Source organism: Motacilla alba, chromosome 1 (genome assembly GCF_015832195.1).
Source record: "Motacilla alba alba isolate MOTALB_02 chromosome 1, Motacilla_alba_V1.0_pri, whole genome shotgun sequence".
Taxonomy (NCBI): domain Eukaryota; kingdom Metazoa; phylum Chordata; class Aves; order Passeriformes; family Motacillidae; genus Motacilla; species Motacilla alba.
Window position 1 is genome coordinate 90,268,655 of NC_052016.1, and position 19,469 is coordinate 90,288,123.

General features: G+C 39.7%; 1 protein-coding gene across 13 annotated transcripts in view; it reads left to right on the plus strand.

Moving 5' to 3' along the window:
• The window catches only part of P2RY8 (P2Y receptor family member 8), a 55,116-nt gene extending 36,057 nt beyond the window's left edge, over nt 1-19,059 (plus strand). For 6 of the 13 annotated variants that reach the window (XM_038144206.1, XM_038144144.1, XM_038144159.1 and 3 more), the window contains one exon: nt 17,438-19,059. In XM_038144206.1, the coding sequence (XP_038000134.1) occupies nt 17,506-18,579 (1,074 nt within the window). In that variant the 5' untranslated portion in view covers nt 17,438-17,505 and the 3' untranslated portion in view covers nt 18,580-19,059. Of the gene's footprint in view, nt 1-1,526; nt 3,136-4,606; nt 4,930-9,073; nt 9,168-17,437 lie in introns of those variants that run through there. The other 7 variants (XM_038144169.1, XM_038144189.1, XM_038144216.1 and 4 more) reach the window with 4 other exon arrangements.
• The last annotated feature ends 410 nt before the right edge of the window (nt 19,060-19,469 follow it).

Consider the following 19,469-nt stretch of genomic DNA (forward strand, 5'->3'; position numbering starts at 1 on the left):
TATGGGATCTTTCTACTGCTCTTCTCCCATTCCAGCCAGGAAGGAAGAATGTGTAAAGGATCTTAGCAAGACATAGAGCAAGTAGATACCTATACCCCTGTAGGCTGAAGCTCATCATCATGAGATCATCCATCGAAACAAAGCAGGAAGTCAGGAATTTTTGTTCAACTAGAAACAGCCCCACTTCCCCCCTGCCTGTCACAGAGGGAAAAGACACAAACACTCAGCCAGGTGATTTGCAATGAAAGCATCACACACACCTACCAAACTCACCCTCACACACTTCCACAAGCACCTTATATCTGCCTTGGGGAATGGTGCAAAAATGTGGAGTTGAGCCAGGTAGCTTTTTGATGCTGAATGTCTTTCCTAGTCTGCTGGGACAGGATATCTGTTCTCAAAGGGTTTAGCAAGACATTTTAACTCCATGATCTAGAAGACTCATTGAGTGGCAGTACATTCTGGAAGATCTGCCAGAGTTCTTGAACTAGAGAAAAGCAATTGGCACAGCAATAAAAGCAGAAAAAGCAAGTATATTTATTTGATTGCCACTGATTCTTACAACAGAGGATGAAGACCGTCCATCCACTGTGGCACTATGCTCACCAATGGATGATTTAGCTAGGAGCATAAGAGATTCTTCTGCAAAAGGAGCATAATCTCAGGAGGCAGAGCAAAGCAAATGTACATTTGTGACTCACATTATATGCCTAGCATCAGGCTTCCGCCTGTTCAGGTGCCTGACCTACTTGCTAGGATCCACTCCAGCCCTACGCTGAAGGAGAAAACTTCCATCACAGGTGGAATTTCCAATTTCTGATCTTTATGCTAGCACTGAAAAAGGCTTTAGGAGTCTAAATGGTCTTTTGTTGTCACAAAGTGCTAAAACCCAAGACTGAGGTCTTCAGCTCTTCAGCTTTTGCTAAAGGTGCCATTACAAAAATTATGAACCCCAAGCATTAAGTCCTCAGAAGCCCATATATCCCAATACCCAGCTCAGGCTGCAAGCCTGAAATCACAGTTGTTGACTGGAGGGAAGACTTTTCCTTGTGCTGCATCAGCTTGAGAACCTAGTAAACCATAAATTGCCAAAACACTTATTGGAGTACATCCTCCGTGGGATACAGAAAGAAGCAAGATGTCAATGAGTCCTGTGGATACATAGTCTACAGACTATGGATGTTTACCTGGCCTGATTAGAACCAAGCATTCTTGCAGAAATGCATTAAATCACAATGTTATTTATCTACAAGTTGTCTTTACTCCTGCAGCTGAATTTGTTCCAGTTTGCATGGTACCACTGTGCTATAAATTCCATAGGTGAGAAAAACAAACTCTAGTGTTTCTGTAGTACTTGAGAGGAGAAGACATCCAAAATGCAGTTCCTGTTTTAATGTAATTTATATATTTTCCGTGAAGCAACTAATAGAAAATCCTATTGCTTGATTGGGGGGGGCGGGGGGGATAGATTTTAATCTCTTCACTCTGAAGAGAGAAATAAATCCATATCTCCCACTTCCCCATTGTGTGATATTTAGGAAGTGTGAATCGTACTCTTTTTGCTAGTTTGGATACTTCTGGGTTTTATGAGATAAGATGGAGGCAGACATCTCACTGCAACAGAAATTTCAGGGGTAATACATGGTTGTATCTAGAGATCTCCTTGAAATCCCCCACAAAGGGTGTGGAGGGTTTCACACACCTCCTCTGAGGCTTTCTCAGAGACGAAGGTGTTTCTGTCTAGCTTTCTTGCTGCTCAGTGTCATGATTTTCTGTATTTCATGGTAAAATTCCTAATTAAGAGCTGATGAGGTGGGGTCATCCCAGACAGGGCCATGGAAACTCTTCGGCAGGCAGGTGTAAAAACTTACATTTCTACAACCCGAGGCAGAGTAGGTGTGGATGGTGGTGCACTGGGCTCTCTCTGTGGGTTTACACTTTGTTTTAACTCCTCTAGGTACTTGCTACTCTCCTGTCTCTCTCTTTGTCTTTTTTTTTTTTTTTTTTGTGATTGAGCAAATCTAACCACAATCTCTTTTTACACCCAGTTTCTGAAGAAAGTCTTTTACCTGGTTTTCAGCTGAACTGTTGTTTTACTTGTAACAAGAACAAGACATCAGAAATCCAGTATACAAAATAATAGATTGATTCTGTTATATGAGGCATTCAGTCATTTGAGAATCAGAGAATCTTTTAGCACCCTACAGTTTGTGGAGATTTTTCCTCTTAGGATATTATTACATTATTACAATTCATGCAAAAAATATCCACTTACCTTTAAAGAAATACTTATTTTATTTTGATAATTGATTTAGGAAGTCTCATTATATCATCAGTTAAAGTTCAAGATAGTGCTCAATTTCAAAAGCCACTTTAAATGTTCTCCTTATAACTCCTGTAGCATTTACAAAGCAAGACATTAAAATTCCTTGAGCCATCAGCAGCAAGGTGACTGAGTGGTGCAAAAAATATTACTATTATTTAAAGAAAAAATTATATGAGATTAGGAAAGTTACTTTTCAGAAGGCATTGAGCAAGTGAGAGAGAGCACTGGAATTTAAGATGTTCCGCTTATGATCCTCAAGAACACACCTACAGTCTTGCCAACTCTTGCCAATCCAGTCAGCCCTCAGAAGACACCTGATCCTTAATCATCTACCTCTTGTAGTTGCAAGGAGGCCTTTTCACAAAGAGATACAAAGAAGTCATTAACATTTTCATCTCCTTATTGACATGGCTCTTTGCAGGAATGATAATGAGGAAGCTCATTGTGAATGTTCCCTTCAGTCCACTTCATCCCAGCACTTAAGAAGTGGTTTTGGAGTGCCAGATCCTTTTACACAGTTCAGTAAGGAGGCTCCTGACTCTAATCTAGAAAGTCATATTGCTTTGGATATTGTGGCACTGTGGGGAGGCCACTGACATACTGGTCAAAGTATTGTTGTTACATTCTCACTGATAGTTTTGGCAGCAGGAGACAAATTGTGTTGTTTGTGTTTGCTTTTGCTTTTGCAGAAGTGTGCAGGGCAACTAGTCTGGAATGCCACTGCTAAGGATGGATTCCTAAAATATTTGGATGCTTTCTGAGGACTTAAGGCAAAATGAGCATATTTTCCAAATATTGCTTTGCATCAGGTGTGTAAAGAAATGGGGAAAATACCAGAAAAAACTAGTATTAATACAAATGGCAATGGCAAGGAGTTGGCATGTGATGCGACCTAAAAATAGAAGACTAATATAAACACTTGTTCAGACTAAAAACTACTCTGTCTTGTGATTAGTGTGGCCATTTCAAAATATTTCCTGTTGTGATTGTATAACCTTTAAAAAGAAAGGATAAGTTTGAGCTGGGGAATGGCTAGGTCTTCTCTTTCTGCTGGTCTTAGTAAAAAAAGGGATTTATTTTACATCAAAGAAACAGGTAAACAAAACTAAATGACAAACCTTGAGGGTTTTGTGTAGGTTAGTTTACATCATGCTGTAACAGAATGCTCTAAAAACTATCAACCTACGCAGTACAAGCACAAGTAACTTTTATATGTATTTTGTAGTACATCTAAGAAGCATCTGTAGAGATGGTGTGGGAGTGAAGGGAGGGCTGAACTGAGGAAACTGCTTTTGAAAGTTGTTTTATTGTGTGTGCAATTTTTTTAAAGAATTTCAGAGAATGGAAAGAGGAACCTACACTAAGAAGCTAGGCCCAATGTGTAAAAAACTTTCCCCACATTGTGTGGTGAAGCATCTTTTATCACTGCACTCTTATCTTTAGTATGTTGGCGCTATGGTTTGCTCACCTGCCTGGACAGATGGATAGATGGGGCTAGAAGGGATTCTGAGAATTTATTTTGTTTTTCCAGGCTCTTTTATGAAAATGTAATGCACAACCTTTATTAAACCACAATCCTCAAGAAAATGGATTTATTTTAAAGCTTAAAACTCCTTTCCTTTCCTTTCTCTCTCTTTCTCTGTATATTTGTATTATGATAAGGCAATGTAAGAGAGAGAAACACACAAAGAAGAAGAAAGGAAACTAAAGTTACTCTCCTGAAAACTATTGCCTTTAGGTTTTTATAAAAATCTTTCTGAGATGGTGAAATAAAAAGGACTCAGGTCTGTTTCTTTCAGTTCCCTGAAAAAGCTTCAAAACACTGGCATTTTCCTTCATTTTCTTGCCAAACCACATTAACCCCTGCTGCAGGCTGTAGTGCTCAGTGGCTGCCACAAGCACGGGCGACTTCATCTGGCATGCCCCACCAGGCCTCTCCTCTGCTGAGCTGATGCCACACAGAGATGCTGGCTGGATGCCATGTGCACATGCACTAGGTGGGCCAAGGTTCCAGGGGATTTCAGCAGGGCTGGGGAGAACATGGAGTCTTGGCAGCTCTGTGGGAAAACCCCATGAAGGCTCTGAGCCCCTGAACTGCTCAAGAGCAAGCATGAGCAACGAGTCCCAAAACAGAGCTGGGAACTGAGCAATAGTAAAAAATAGATAACCTCTACTGCTCTCAGAAAGAGAAGTGAGAAAGTAGTTGGTGCTGATGTTTCTTTACTGTGAGCTGGGGAGCAGGCTGTGTTTTCTAAAGGCCTGTCCTGTCTCTACTCCCAGGTAGCTGAGGGCATCCTTGGGGTTTCAGAAGAGAACGTGGCTGCTGTGATAGCTGGGATCACACCTCAGCCACTGCCAAATCATCAGGTGTCTGCCAGCAAAGGAGCTTCCAGCAGCGATTCTCCTTCACGATCCGTGACACCACAACAGAGTGAAAAAGAGAACCAAAACCTTTTGATAGGGAAGCCCTCATGAGAGTACAGGTTTCAAGATTGCCGTTTGCTAAAAATTCTCAGTTAAAGAGTTCAAGTTGTAGAAATTCATCTGCAATAGTCTATAGGCCAAAGCTCTTTGGTGCCTTGATTGGGAAGAGGAGACCCCAGGTGAGTGCTCCTGCCGCTGTGGATGCTCAGGATGGCCAAGGCCTGAGTTGAAAGCTGCTAATCCGCATCTTGTGAGGACCTCCACAATGGATCTTGAACAGCTGATTTCCACAAGGAATCATATTTGATGTGCCTGAAGACACACATTGCCCGAGTGCATTTTCCTAATTTGGTTAGGAGTACCTTAAAGGTTTTGTTATTTCCATATTGTTTGCTCTCACAGCTGATTTTTCTATCGCAAGCACATCGCTACCACATTTACCATCCTCATTACGTGATTAATGATGCAGTCCTCCATCTCCAGTCACAGCCTTCACCCCATGGAAATTCTGTCTTGTGTAATGATCCTAAAGCAGCATGACCCGTTTTGGTAGGGCTGTATCAGTGTGTGCCTTGGCCATACCATTCCTAACAGTCACTTTCTGTCATCAGACTTCTCAGATGCCTAAATTGGGTCAGATTCCCAGCTGAAAACCAGGGCAATCAGCCTCAGCATTTTTACATGTTTCATTTAACTGTTTTTTTATGAATCTGGGTTTTTTTTGGGGCACACTGTTTATGTAATGCACTTCACCACTTCACACGTAGCAACTTTTTGTCTGGTTTCTTCCTGGACTTTATTAACACTTTTTCCTGTCCTTTTCACTAAGATTGCAGGGGATTTAATAACATTTCCGCCACTAAATACGTGTCATCCTGAACTATACACTTTTCTGTGCCAGTTAGCTCTCTCTAAATTTTAGTTTAAAAGCTATAACATTAATTTTCAGTAACAGAAAATTGCCCTATTTTAGTTTAGGTCAAACCATATTTTCTTAATGGCACTGTCTGCACCAAACATTTCCTTTATTCTTAATTTATTTTCATTATTCTTAAGTGCATCTGTATAATTTTTCTATGCATCTGCTGTCAAGTTATACACTGAAAGTTCAGGAATGTGGTAATATTTCAGAGCACATCACTTAGAGATCTCTAGGGCTCTTAAAGCCCAAATTATGTCTCTGAAGAACTGTCTCCTAGTGCTCTACTGTTATATGTATCTTACTGAAGCATAACTGTACCAGTCATCAAAACTGCCTTAGAGCAGAGTCTAGCTGGGGTGTTTGATGGTGATACAGAACTGTGAGGAGTTTTGTGGTGATACAGAACTGGGAGGAGTGGCTGATACACCAGGGTGCTGTGCTGTCAGCCTGTAAGGCCTGGACTGGCTCCCCCATACAAACCAGCTGCAGAACATTTGACTTCTGCCTGTGATTATTTCATAGGTAGCATTCATTATAATAATGTGTTAGCATATATCTGACTATAGTTAGGGCACTTACATACTTCTCTAAGCAAAAAGAGTATGTTCGACAAGGATAGAATCCAATTTCTCTCTTATTCATGCGTTTAAGTTAATTAAGTGCAGAGAGGACTGGAGAGAAGACCAAACCCTGAATACCATGGCACTTACAGTCAGGTTCAGCTGAAAAGCTGAACTTTGACTTCCTGTCTCACCTGTACTTGAGGATATCTAGAGGAGTGAAGCAGATGTGGTTTCAGGGTGCTATTCCTATTGTAGCTATTTGTATTAGTGTGTTCACAAAGATACTGGACTAAAGGTAAAGCTTTTATCAGAAATCTTTTTCCTTGTTTTCCCATTTTACAATCTCTGCTTCTTGTACGTTACCAGTCATACCTCTATCTGGTATCAGATTGCCAAGCTGAGGAGAAGTCAAGAAAAAAAGTGTTAAGTCACAGAGAAAGTATTAATTATGCTGACTCTTTGCTCCCCCTTACTGTGCATATATGATGCTGCTTTTAAAACTAGGTCATATCTGCTCCTGTAGTCTCTTTTTTCTGAGGTTTCTGTTACTTGTGCATGTGCCTTTGGGCAGACGAGCTCTGCACTGTTCAGGCACTTGTGAGTCCATGTTGTGCCCTGTGCCAGCCACAAGCACCAGAGCTGCAGTTATTGATATTCAACATAAGCTGTGAGCTTTTGCAGAGAAGCCAATTTTCAGTTCTTTCCACATGTGAACAAAGTGATTTTGCACAAGCTGAAATGATCTTGCTTCTACCTATGAAGCAAAGAGCTCTGAGGTGCTGTGCATACAACACACAGAGCTGCCTCAGACTTCACTGTGAGCTGCATGAATACCACACCTACAGGACTGCTCCTGAGAGAAATGCATCCTGGTCATGCCATTGGGCCTCCATAGATGATATGATCATAATTAAAAGGCAGAATCAGCCAGAGTAACCCATAACTGGAGCTTGAATACTATTGGGTGGTGATGGCAATTGGTTAAAAATTTAAGAAACTTTCTCTAGCAGAGAACCACAACCACTTATATGTGACCATATACACCAGCAACTGAACATCACTCTGGAAAAATACAGCTCATACATGGCTCAGCAGTACAATTCAGGCTTCACATTTTGATCTGTGATGATAAGCTGTAAAAGAAACTGGGCAAAGGAAAGAGTTGTGACAGTTCAAGGTTTCTCATGCAGATGACCTGAGGTGCGGCCCAACCACCAGTCCCTTCAGGCCAAGCTGGAAAGGAAGCATTGTCCAAAGTCCTAGGGAATGAGCTCACGTTTTCCACTGCCTTGAATTGCCTACATTTCTGCCTCCTAGTCCTTTGTCAGCCCAGACACACCTCTCCTGAAATATATGCAGTCACTTATTTTCAGTGGGTATGGACAAGAGGTACAGGAGAATGGCTGAATGCAATACAGTTCCAGTCATACCAAAGTGTGTCCAGCAGCCTGTTTTTGTATCAAAGCCTTCCAGTAAGATGTGCAGTTTGACAGGAAGCGAGGCTCATTCTTTCTGTGTATCTAGCTCCTCTTACCCTTTTGGCAGCAGAGAATAAGATGTGCAAGAAAATTGCACAGTGCACATCAGTTTAGCTCCTACAGAGCCCCTGGTGTCATATTTTTCAGCCAAGACTGTTTTCACTAGCACTGATGGGAGAATTACTCCAAACTGACATGAAAATCAGGAGAACACCCAGTAGTCTGCAGGAGTTCACTGCCAGAACATTGCAGAAGGCACCTGAGGGGAGAGCAGTGATCAGTCCATTCCATGGTCAGCCAGTAAGGACCGAATGATATGTGCTGAGCAAGTACTGCAACAGGACCAGAAGAAGACAAAATAATTTTTATTTTGAGTCCTTATGATCATGTAAAACTGACTGTAAGCTTCAACACAGGTGGAAGAAGATAGATACAGGTAAAATGATGCATTTGATCCTATTCTGTGCCAATTCATTTTCACACAAAAGCTGACCTGGTCATTTAAAAGTAGCAGCCGAGTGATCCAAGTGTGAAAAGGGTCAATTATGTTTCAGTGAATTAGCTCAGATTCTGACAGATTCCAGGCAACTGTGGGCGTCCAGGAAATCAGGATCTGAATCAACAGGATGTTTAAAACAGGCTGGAATCAGCTTCAAACACCTGCATTTACTGTGGAAGTGACTATGTATGCAAATACTGCAGTCACTGGAGAACCGCCCAGTCCAGTAAAGGCTTTCCAACTCACCCTAAAATAGATACTTAGATTTCTATGGATGAAAAATCCACAGTTGTAGCAAAGACCAGGCAGGAAAGGCCACCTATACCCAAATCCTGCCACTTAGTACTACTGCTGTGGAAAGAGTTTTGCCTATTCATATAGATCTTAATTAATAGGAGGAACAACAATTCATCCTCTGTTTTTACCAGTCACCAGTTGTTATGGATCCAGCACAGGCTTTTTGGGACACATCTATTTATTCAGGGAGTAGAAAGATGAATCTACTGAGACCAACTAGTGGAAGCAGTGGAAAAAGGCCCAGCTGAAGGCAGCTTACACGCTCAAACAAGTTATTTGATACTCCCCTACAAATATTACTTCCAGTTTCTGGTCCCAATATGTTATATGCCTGTTCGAATTACTCTACATTGTTTGCTCAAAACATTTCCCAAGTACCACACCAAATTATCCTTTCAGGTATTCCTTCAAAACTTCATGGCCTGTCCTGTTTATGGGCTCAATCATAAGCTAAATCATTTAACAGCTACAGACTGCCATATCCTTAGTGCAAGTATGAAAAAAACCCCATAATCTGAGGTTCTTTTCTTTTTTCTTTTTTTTTTTTCATTTTTATCTCTAAAGATAATCTTCAAGCACACACAGCAACTCTACCTCAATTCCTTTGTGGACTGATCAGGAGAGGAAACACTTGAAGAGAACTTCACAGAAAAGAGAGGTGAAAAGATAGAGAGTAGAGATTTCAAACACAATATATATATATATACACGTGCTTTTATGAGTGTATACTTAGATATATTTGTTTTCTGCAAAATGCCAGTTGGAGCGCACAGATTCAGTGTAAGACCAAGTTTCTGAAGATTGAGGGATTCTCTGTTAGGAATCTGTCATATTGTCTACCACAAATGCCTTGTGCCTTGTGTTACATGCTTTTCCTGGAATTTGAGGTCGGAAGGGAAATTATTGATCACACTTTTTCCTCTGACTCTCACAACAGCTATTTGAAGCAATTACTTGTAGAGGGAAGTAGTTGATGGCCAGAAGCCATTGTCTGTCAATCCTGGATACAGACAATATTTAAAACTTAAAGTTATAAAGGAAACCAGTTCATGTGTTATTTAAATTTCAACTAGATCAGGCAATTTCATCACAGTTCTATAAAAACATGTTTCTTCATCTTGCCATTAAGTCAAGGCCAAGGTACTGCAGGAGGGCCCTCTGGCACAGGATAACTCTACACTATGCAGGATGTCTGCCAGAGGAGTTAAAGGGAGGTTTACAAGCTGATTGTTCATGGCCCTGCACCATCTGACAAACACTGTGGCGTGTTTAACTGAAGGTTCCTTGCCAGGAATCAGCAGTTTCAGGAACTGCTTGCATGGCTCTTCCTCCCTGTACAAAATAGCATGGCTTCACCCAGAGGAAAGTTACCTTGTGCTATTGGGAAATACGAGTGTGCATATGGGCAGTGATCACAGAGGACTCTATGTCCTATAAAATGAATTCTTGAGCTGATATGTTGAACTCTTCTGTTGCATTAGCTTTGCTAATATTTTTCAAAATATCAGTCTTCAAAAAAGTGAGCTTACAAAGTCTGCTTGTGTAGGAAAGATCAACATATATATATTATTCTACCTATTAGCCCCTAAATTGGAACCTCTTTAAATCCAGTACATTTCTTCAAATTTAGGAACCTCTTCAAATTTAGGATACTTACTCTTACTGAAATTTACACTAGCCTACAAAATTTATCAGTAGAGTTACACAACTTGGGTTTTAACTGACCTAAGATTTTGTGCACAATATTTTTATAGGCTGACTTGTTCACTGGTAAAGAAAACTGCAAACTGATTTATTTTGTAATCTAAGTAGCACTTGAACTGTAAAATCAAACTTCAGATGCTGAGAGGTTTTTGACAATACTGGCCCACAGACTTACTGTTTCCAAGAACCTGACTACTGCAGAAATAAAGTTTTTTAAAGACCACATTGATGAGTTTCGCTCTGAACTGGTTCATAGACACAGATGACAGTGGCTGTGTTTATGCAAATCTTACCTAAATTAGAGTGAATGTTGTTAACACCAGCAGAGAATCCTGACCTTGCTGATCTATACTTAGAAAAGGTGAAGGTTCAAGTGAACTAAAATTCAACTATCAGCAAAACTGCATAGTCCAGGACAGACACAGGAAATCTGAAAGTAGATATGTACATTTAATTTTACTACTTAGCTAGTTCTGAAGATTTGGTGCAGTATTTGCTTGTGGAGTTTCTTTGCCTCTCATCTGTATTTTTTAAATTTCATGGTAACAAATGTTTGGTTCAATCTTGGAAAATGCTTGCTTTTACTCTGTCAGGCTGGAGAACAGGAGCACTCCCTAGTAGGCAGAAATGACAGTATTATTTTTATTCACTTTTGAATAAAGCAGTTTTTCTCTAGATTGATTCAGCTAATGAGCTCTAACAGGTATGTACCTCCCTACTACATGAAAGCTGGTAATGTTTCTATATTTTCTTTCTGAAAAAACAGAGGGGTTTTTAACCTCTCAATATGAAATCCTTGTGGAGAGAAGACACTCTTGTTATACCTTGCCCTGATAATTTGAGGTCAGAGCTATAACCACCATAGGGTTTACTTTGACTGTGTGTACTGAGATAAAGACTGACATTTGCGTATGAAAGAGTTTTTGATTAATATAATGAGTATAACTTAACTTTTTCAATGTAAAATATATGCCAGCTTTTGCAGTGAAGGTATACATATGGTTTACTTATGTCCTTTATCTGAGTGATCTTTGGTGAAAAACAATAGACAACAGGGTTTTTTTAAAGCTAAATGGCATGGGAGGTCAGGAATATCACAGCTAGTTGGACGTCTTCAGTTTTGTTTTCTCTGCTCAGTAATACTTGCACACGCAAGTGCACAGAGAGTAGAAGTGTCACTTCCCAAATGTATTTCTTCTTAAAAGAAGGTAAGCTAAAACATCAAATAATGCCTTTGTGATAACATAACTAGGCTTGGCAACAGTTTCTGACCTTTGTAATAGTGATACTCAGAACAAAACAATAGGAAAACAAATTGGCTAAAAGAACAAGGAAGTCCAAATACAAAGAAATTTCTTAGAAGACTTAGGTTCACATATTCACTGAGTGAACCAAACTCTTGGCTTTTAGAGATGTAGAGATGTAACACTGCAAGCTAAAATTTGCATGAAAGTTTTTGCAAGGGTGAGAAAGAACCATCAGTATGAAACCTGCAGCCCCTTTCGGTAAGACCCATGTTCTCTTTAGGAAACATTCAGACAGCAATGAACTCATTTACATTGCTCAGTTTGGTGAACTTGAACATTTGCAGAAGTGTTTCTCTGAATCACATGAATGATGCTTTAGGAACTGTACTTGAGATGTGTTACAAAAGGGCACTTTTTCTTCTTGTTCTTCAAATTAAAACCCCTTACTTCATTGAAATATCAGTGTTTGTCACTTTTCCCACAGCTCAAGATTACTGACTCTTGGCTCTTTACCTTCCTGACTCCTTCTTCTCCTCACACTCAGTCTACAATAGAAACTAAGCATTTGTTTTATGGGCTTTTACTCATCTCAGGAGTAATTCACACAGTCCAGGAGGGGTTGAAAACCCAGCAGGAACACTCCGTACTGAGAACCCCCAAATTGTGTCTAGTTTTATCTACCATTAGGTAGACATAAACTATCCTAACCCTTTAGCTCTTGTTAGTGCTTTGCAATCAAACTGAGTAAGTAAAGAATTATGTTAAAATTAAAATATACTAAAAAGCAGTCTTTTAAGAAAAAACAAAATACATTCTTCAGCTACACTTGCATTGATGAAAAACTATTCATAGGGTTTTCCTAAGTGCTTACAATCAAATCTGTGCTTTCACTTTGCTTCATTCTAAATCTATTTGCAATTGAGTTGAAATTGCATTTCAGCTTGCTTTTCCTGTAAATCTGAAACATGCCATCCTACATTCTTCACCTAGAAGGGTCTTTATAAAAGTGAAACAATGTAAAATAATTTATGAAATAAGAACTTTTTTCCCCTATGCAATAGTGCTTTGACAGGTAATGAACCAAAAACTATGAAACACAATAAGTTTTGAAAGGCTTTCTGCTACAAGATATATTTTAAGAGTTATTTTTCCATCTCAATCACACAGCAAATCTCAATTTTTTTATAAATTGGCAATTTTCATTTTGACTTCACTCAAGGGCTTTTCAGTCTTTTTCACAGGTGTGCTTGACGCTGACAACAGGAAGACAATAGATGTAAGAGAGAAATCACATCAGCTTAATTTAGCAGCTCTCTAAAAATAGAGACATCTCTACTGTTCCTCTTCCACAGCAAAGAAGCAACACATATCTTGTGATTTTTTTACTGTTTGATTTTCAGTACACCCTTTAATGTTTTGTTCATCATCTTTTGTCAAATGAAGGGAAAGAAATCCCAATTCCTATCAGAAAAGCATTAAGCAGCTGTCACCTTAGCTTATGGTTGCAGCTTGGATGAAAACATGATGCCACTGAATTTCCAAGTGAGTTTTCTGTGCAGAGTGCCATGAGCCAGTGAGTACAAAGAGTAGCAAATAAAATCCTACATGGATTTAGTGAGCATTACTCCAGAGGCTTAGTACTTAATATGAGATTAATATACATCCATCTACTAAATGTTTCAGAAATCAGGCAAGCAGAAAAGCTTAACATTTCTCCTTCTATGTCACAAGCTTGAGGACTGATGTAAATGTCTGTAAGACTGGATCATGCCACTTGAAGAATCCTTATTTAGTTTTTGTTTCAGTATGTCCATTGGTCTGTCGTATTTAAAATATAGGAGTCCCAAAATTAAAGAAAAAAACATGTATTTCTAATAGGGAAATATATGTAACAGAGTAATATTTTGAAAAATTATGCATATGAAACCATAGCTTAGGGTGGATGTTTTAAAATCCATGCAAGCTTCACTGATTTGAATTCTGTTGAAAAGCTGAAGTTGGATGGAAAAAGCTCATAAAATGTAAGAGGAGTCTAATTTTAAACCTCTAAAGAGGGATTCGTTTCTCTCTTGATGTATCACATTTACAAATTAAACCACAAGAAACAGACAGAGACTGTGGGTGCAGTGGAGGAAGGACACAGTTACCCTGAACAAGATGAAAATGTAAACACAGCATTAACTAAACCCCAACAGACGCAGCAATGGGAGTGGTACATTGTGGTTCCAGCAGCTTAATCTGCTGTTGTAGTTTCAGTGTAGCTAGCAGCCAAACCCCACACAGTCACTTGCTCACCTTCCCCCCTAGGCAGGATTGGGGAGAGATTTGAAAGGGTAAAAGGAAGAAAAACTGTGGGTTCAGACAAAGACATTTTAATAAGGAAAACAAAAGCCATGCACACAAGCAAAGCAAAACAAGGAATTAATTTGCTGTTTCCCATGGGCTGACAGATGTTCAGCCATCCCCAGAGAAGCAGGGCCCCATCACATGAAAGGGTTACTTGAGAAGACAATCACCATCACTCCAAATGGTCTCCCCTTCCTCCTTCTTCCCTCTACTTTATATACAGGTAATGATGTTACAGGTATGGAATATCCCTTTGGTCAGCTTGGGCTACCTGTCTGTATGTGTCTCCTCCCAGCCCCTCATGTACCCCCAACCTCCTTGCCAGCATGGCACTACAAAAAGCAGTGTGATGGCTCTGTGTAAGCCCTGCACAGCAATAACAAAAATATCTCTCTATTGTCAACTCTGTGTTCAGCACAAATCCAAAAAATAGTCTCATACCAGCCACTGTGAAGAAAATTGGCTCTATTCCAGCCAAACCCAACACACCTTGGCATTTAAAAAGCAAATCATTACAAGTAAGGGTGACTTAGAGCAGGAATTTCTTCTAGTCTGGGCTTTCCTGACAAGGAACTCAGGATTAGTGTCAGAGAACCTGGCAAAAGGAAAGACAAAATTGGGAGGATGATTTTCTATACTCCACATTTCCTCAAGAGGCTATTTGTTCTCATGAATGACATCAGTCTTGTGTGCTTTGCATGCCCCTTTCTCCCCTGCAGAAGACTCGAAAGGAATCACCCATCATTCTTCTTCTGCTCCTTGTGATGCATATTGTCATTACTAAAAACGATCTCAAGGAGACTTACCCTTTTTGGAAAGCTCTTGTAGGCACGTAATCAGTAAGTCTGGTGTCTTTCAACTCCAATTCAAGAGGTGCCTGCATTTGGAGGCACTTATGTTTTACTGACAGTAGCGTTCCATGAGTGCATAAAATTCGCCTTTAGTCAGGCTGTGAATGCTGACTCTGTTTTGCGTTTGGCAGCACCTAGGCATGCATTTTTTATCTCCTTCTTATCAAGATGTTCTCTCAGAAGAAGCAAGTACAGAAGAAAATACATTTGAGATTAACACAAACCAAAATGTGAGACATATTAGATAGCTTTATGACCAGTGTGATAGATTTAATGGAAATTTTCACCTATATTCCTACCTTCTCAAGTACCTGTAATTTCTATAGGAATAGCCTCTAGGGGCCTGTGATAGCAAATATCTTTCACTTGCTCTATATTACTAGAGCTCTGTGGTAACTCTGATATAGACAACAACCTTCTGTTTGTTTTGAGAAGTATAGAGTTGTTAAGCCCAAAGGGATGGTACTTGAGCAGGATTTTTGAGGCAAGAGACTTAATGAATAAACATCTACTATGCTAAGTCTCAGACAGATGAGTTGAAATAGAAAACATAAAGGCTTTTTTTCCAAGAGTTACGTGACAGTGAGTGCTTTTTCAAGTTAGCCTGAAAAATGAAGAATTATTTTCATTCTTGATAGAACTCCCCTGATAAGATTTGAATTTCATTTGCAACAGATTTGGCTCAAAGGGCTTTTTGCAATTGTGCCTATATGATGATCACTTCACTATCTGAAACATGCTTCCTCTGTGTCATGGGCATGATATATGTCCATCTCTGATTTCTTTGCAATTTTTATTTTCTTGTTCCTTTATCTAGGATTCCAACAACTCAGCTGGAAGCAACATTAATCAATACAACTTTCTTGATACTGACTCTCACCACTTCTGAATATTTTTAGCTAACATTTAAAGCACTATGTCAAATATATCAGATCAAGAAAGAACTTTAATAAGCCACCACTGAGCTGCTTGCTGGTGTAGCTGCACCTTTTTCTGCATCTGCACTCAAATTTTTCTCAGTTGATTATCACTTTATTGCACTGCAGCCTCCAGTAGAGACTTCACATTTGCCAGGTCTCAGTAATCATCAATGGTTCAGAATACAAGTTTTTCAGTAAAAGCCTCTCTCAGAAAGCACAGTTTTTTGTCAGAATTATTATTTCCAGCTATAGAGTTTGAGGAACTGACCAGTTACACTGCTCATGGCCTATGACCACAAAAACTAATGTTCTTTTTAAACAAGGTATCAGGTTAAGTGACACCAACTGGCACCTATGTTTTTAATCTAACCTCCTACAGCAGAGCTGTCTTGTAACAAGATGTTTGGAATAAACCATGCAGATGATGAGAGTCCACAAGCAGGAGTCTGCCTGAACCCACTCTCTGAATGTAATTAAGCAGTAGAGATGTGCCCACAGTTATTGGCTGACTTGGCCCGGCACCTCTTCAGTCCTTATTGTAACTCTTTGCAGAACCTACTGTAGATCTATCCTCTACCTTTCTGGGCACTTGTTGCCATTTCTTCACTTTTTCAGTGTTGTACTTTTGTGAAATTGCCTCCCTGTACTTGCAGCTTAATGAAGGCAAGCACACATTGAGGTGTGGGGTCTTTCCTGCAGCTGCTGAATGCTTCCATGCTGCTTAAAATAAATACACTAAACCATGAGCTATTGCAGCTGCCAAGAAAGATCTATGAAAAGCAGACAGTGAAAGCATGGGACTGCTTTGCAGACTGCAAAACTGAAAGTAATTTTACAGAATTACAGATTATGCAAATAAGACAGCTGCAAACAGAACCTTTTTAAATAACTTACATTTTGCAGAAACTGAAGCTCAATAAGTTTTTTTATTGGTAGAAGAGGGCTTCTCTAGCCTGTAAACCCGTCCAAGCAATTGCAATCTGTCCCTGGTTCTTATGTTTCTTTCCTTATATTCTCTTGATATTATAAATACAGCAAGAGTCATTGAACGCATGTTCTCCTTTCCCTAAGTTGAAAAAAAAGAAAAAAAAAATTAAAATCCAGTCCTTATTTGAAATGTATCACAGTTTATTTGTGGGGTGGGAAATGTCAGAAGATACTGTGCACTACAGAAATCAAGGTTATGACATCTAGAGTGGATACAATGGATTTAGCTCATGGACCATCTATGGACTAGAGTTCTCACGCAGACATCAACTGAATTTCAAGTTGTGATATGTGATTTTCTTTACGTTACAGTAACATAGGAGGTGTGACAATGAATAGACTACAGAGCAATTTGCATGAGAGGGATTGATGGGCCAAGGTCAATGGTGTGAGGTTCAATAAGGCGAAATGCCAAGTCCTGCCCTTGGGTCACAAGAATCCCATGCAGCACTACAGGCTTGGGGCAGAGTGGCTGGGAAGCTGCCCAGTGGAGAAGAACTCAGGGGTTCTGGTTAACAACAATCAGTGCTATGATTTAATTGACATGGTGATGTTTTCTCAAAGGTGGCATGATCTTGGACGTCTTTTTCAAGTTTAATGATTCTGTGATTCTAATTTCTAATAATTTCTCTGATCAGAAAACCATTCACCAGGGAAAAGGTAGCTGCTCCAAGATAGGAAGAAGTCAGACTGGTAAAACATTATGATGATTTGGAGGGAAGCAAGACTTTTCAGAAAGTAGTTTTAATGGACTGAGTGCATTCAAGGAAAATCTGTCAAACAAAAGAATTTTTTTAGTTCATTAATACATGATTCATGTCCTAAATTTCTGCTTTGACATATTGTTTTTCTCACTTGACATTTCTCCTCTAGGTTTTCAAGCCAAGTGTTCATGATATGATCCAGCTGCCTTACAGGGATCAACAATCCACTTGTGAAAAATGGTTCAAAACGAATCCCACCTGGATGCTTTGACACTGGCAATGCTCCAGAATAAAACAGTCTCCATCACCCTCCCAGTTGTGTATTCATTGGTGGCTCTGGTCAGCATCCCTGGCAACTTCTTCTCCCTTTGGGTGCTCTGTTGCCACATCAAACCCAAAACACCTTCTGTTATTTTCATGATCAACTTAAGCATCACGGACCTTATGCTGGCCAGCTGTTTCCCCTTCCAGATTATTTATCACCTCCAAAGCAATCACTGGACATTTGGCAAGACTCTTTGCAGCCTTGTGACAGTCATGTTCTATTCCAACATGTATTCTTCCATACTGACCATGACCTTCATCAGCATGGAGCGGTACATGGGTGTGGTACACCCCTTGAAGTTGATGAAGTGGAGAAAAAAAAGATATGCCTTGGCTGCCTGCCTAGTTATGTGGCTTTTCTTGCTACTAGCCTTCTTCCCACTAGAAACTGCAGACCTGACCTATGAAGTAAAAGAATTAGGGATCATAACATGTTTTGATGTCCTTAAATGGGATATGCTGCCCAGCTTTGCAGCTTGGGTAGCCTTTCTCCTCACTTTGTTTGTTGTGCTGTTCTTGATCCCTTTTGTTGTAACAGTTGGATGCTACATTGGTATCATAAGGAAGCTAATTCAGGAATCAAACAGATATGGTAATAAGCAAAAGACTAGATCCATATACCTGGCGACAGTTGTCCTTCTGTCCTTCATCACTTGCTTTGCCCCCAATAACTTTATCCTACTTGCACATATGATCAGCCGCCTATTTTACAGCAGCAGTTTGTACCCTGCCTACAAGCTCACCTTGTGCCTCAGTTGCTTCAACAACTGCATAGATCCCTTCATTTATTATTTTGCATCGAAAGAATTTTACCAGAAATTCATGCAATTGTTCCACCCTAAGGTACTTCTCAGCGACAGCTTAGAAAACAGAAGGGAAAGTTTATTCTCTGGCAGGACCATGTCAGCCAGATCGATGTCAAGCGGACCTATGGATGGGTTAGAGGGAGTAAGGGTCAGTTTGCAGAGGCAGGAAAGTGTTTTTTAGCTTTAGATATGCCCAGAAGAAACACACCTGTGAAACTCATGAGTAGGCACAGAAAACTTTTCCTTTTGAAAGGCTATGCTCAAAATACCTTGCTCCAGTGACAGAACTCAAGCTGTACTTGAGCTGCATTTCGGGATTTTGTGGTCATGGAAGTGCTTAAGGAACTGAATTGATTCAAGAAGGCACTGAAGCAAATCAAACAGGGTTAGCCTGGAAATAGCCTTGCTGCATAAGACTAAGGGATAGGTTTAGAACAGTTGCTCTCAGGTTGTACTATGGTTAACCAAAGACTTGCAATTCTCAGTGAATGTGAAATATTTCTGTACGCGAATTAGAGCATACACCAAAGTTGGTTTGGGAGTAAGGGAGTTGTTTTTGTAAAGAATGCGCTAAGCTTTGTTTTTGGTTTTTTTATTATATTTCTTCTTTGTTGTTGTATTTTTATAAAAGAAAGAATAAAAGTAGCATGGTATTTTACCATTAATGCATAATGCACAGGCACTGTGAATTCACCACAACACTCACCCAACTGCTTTTCAGAGTCAAACCACACTGACACTTGAAAAGGTTAGGTTGACTCATTTATTTCAATCTTATACAGCAAAACATCTCATACAATGAAAGGAAAGCCAACAACGTTTGCAAATACAGCTGCATTGCTTGAAGTTACTCATTTCTCAGGACTATGGTGAGCAGTTTATTTAAGGAAACAGACTTTCCCACATTAACCTATTACAGTATCAATGCTGCTTGTATGTGATTAGTATCAACAGGTCATTTTCACCAATGTGTAGACTACACATAGAAGAACCACTCCCCTCAGCAGAATATAGCTTTACATAGTGCCTGGGGAGTAATTTTTTCTTCCTTGCAGAGATGACGTAGATTAT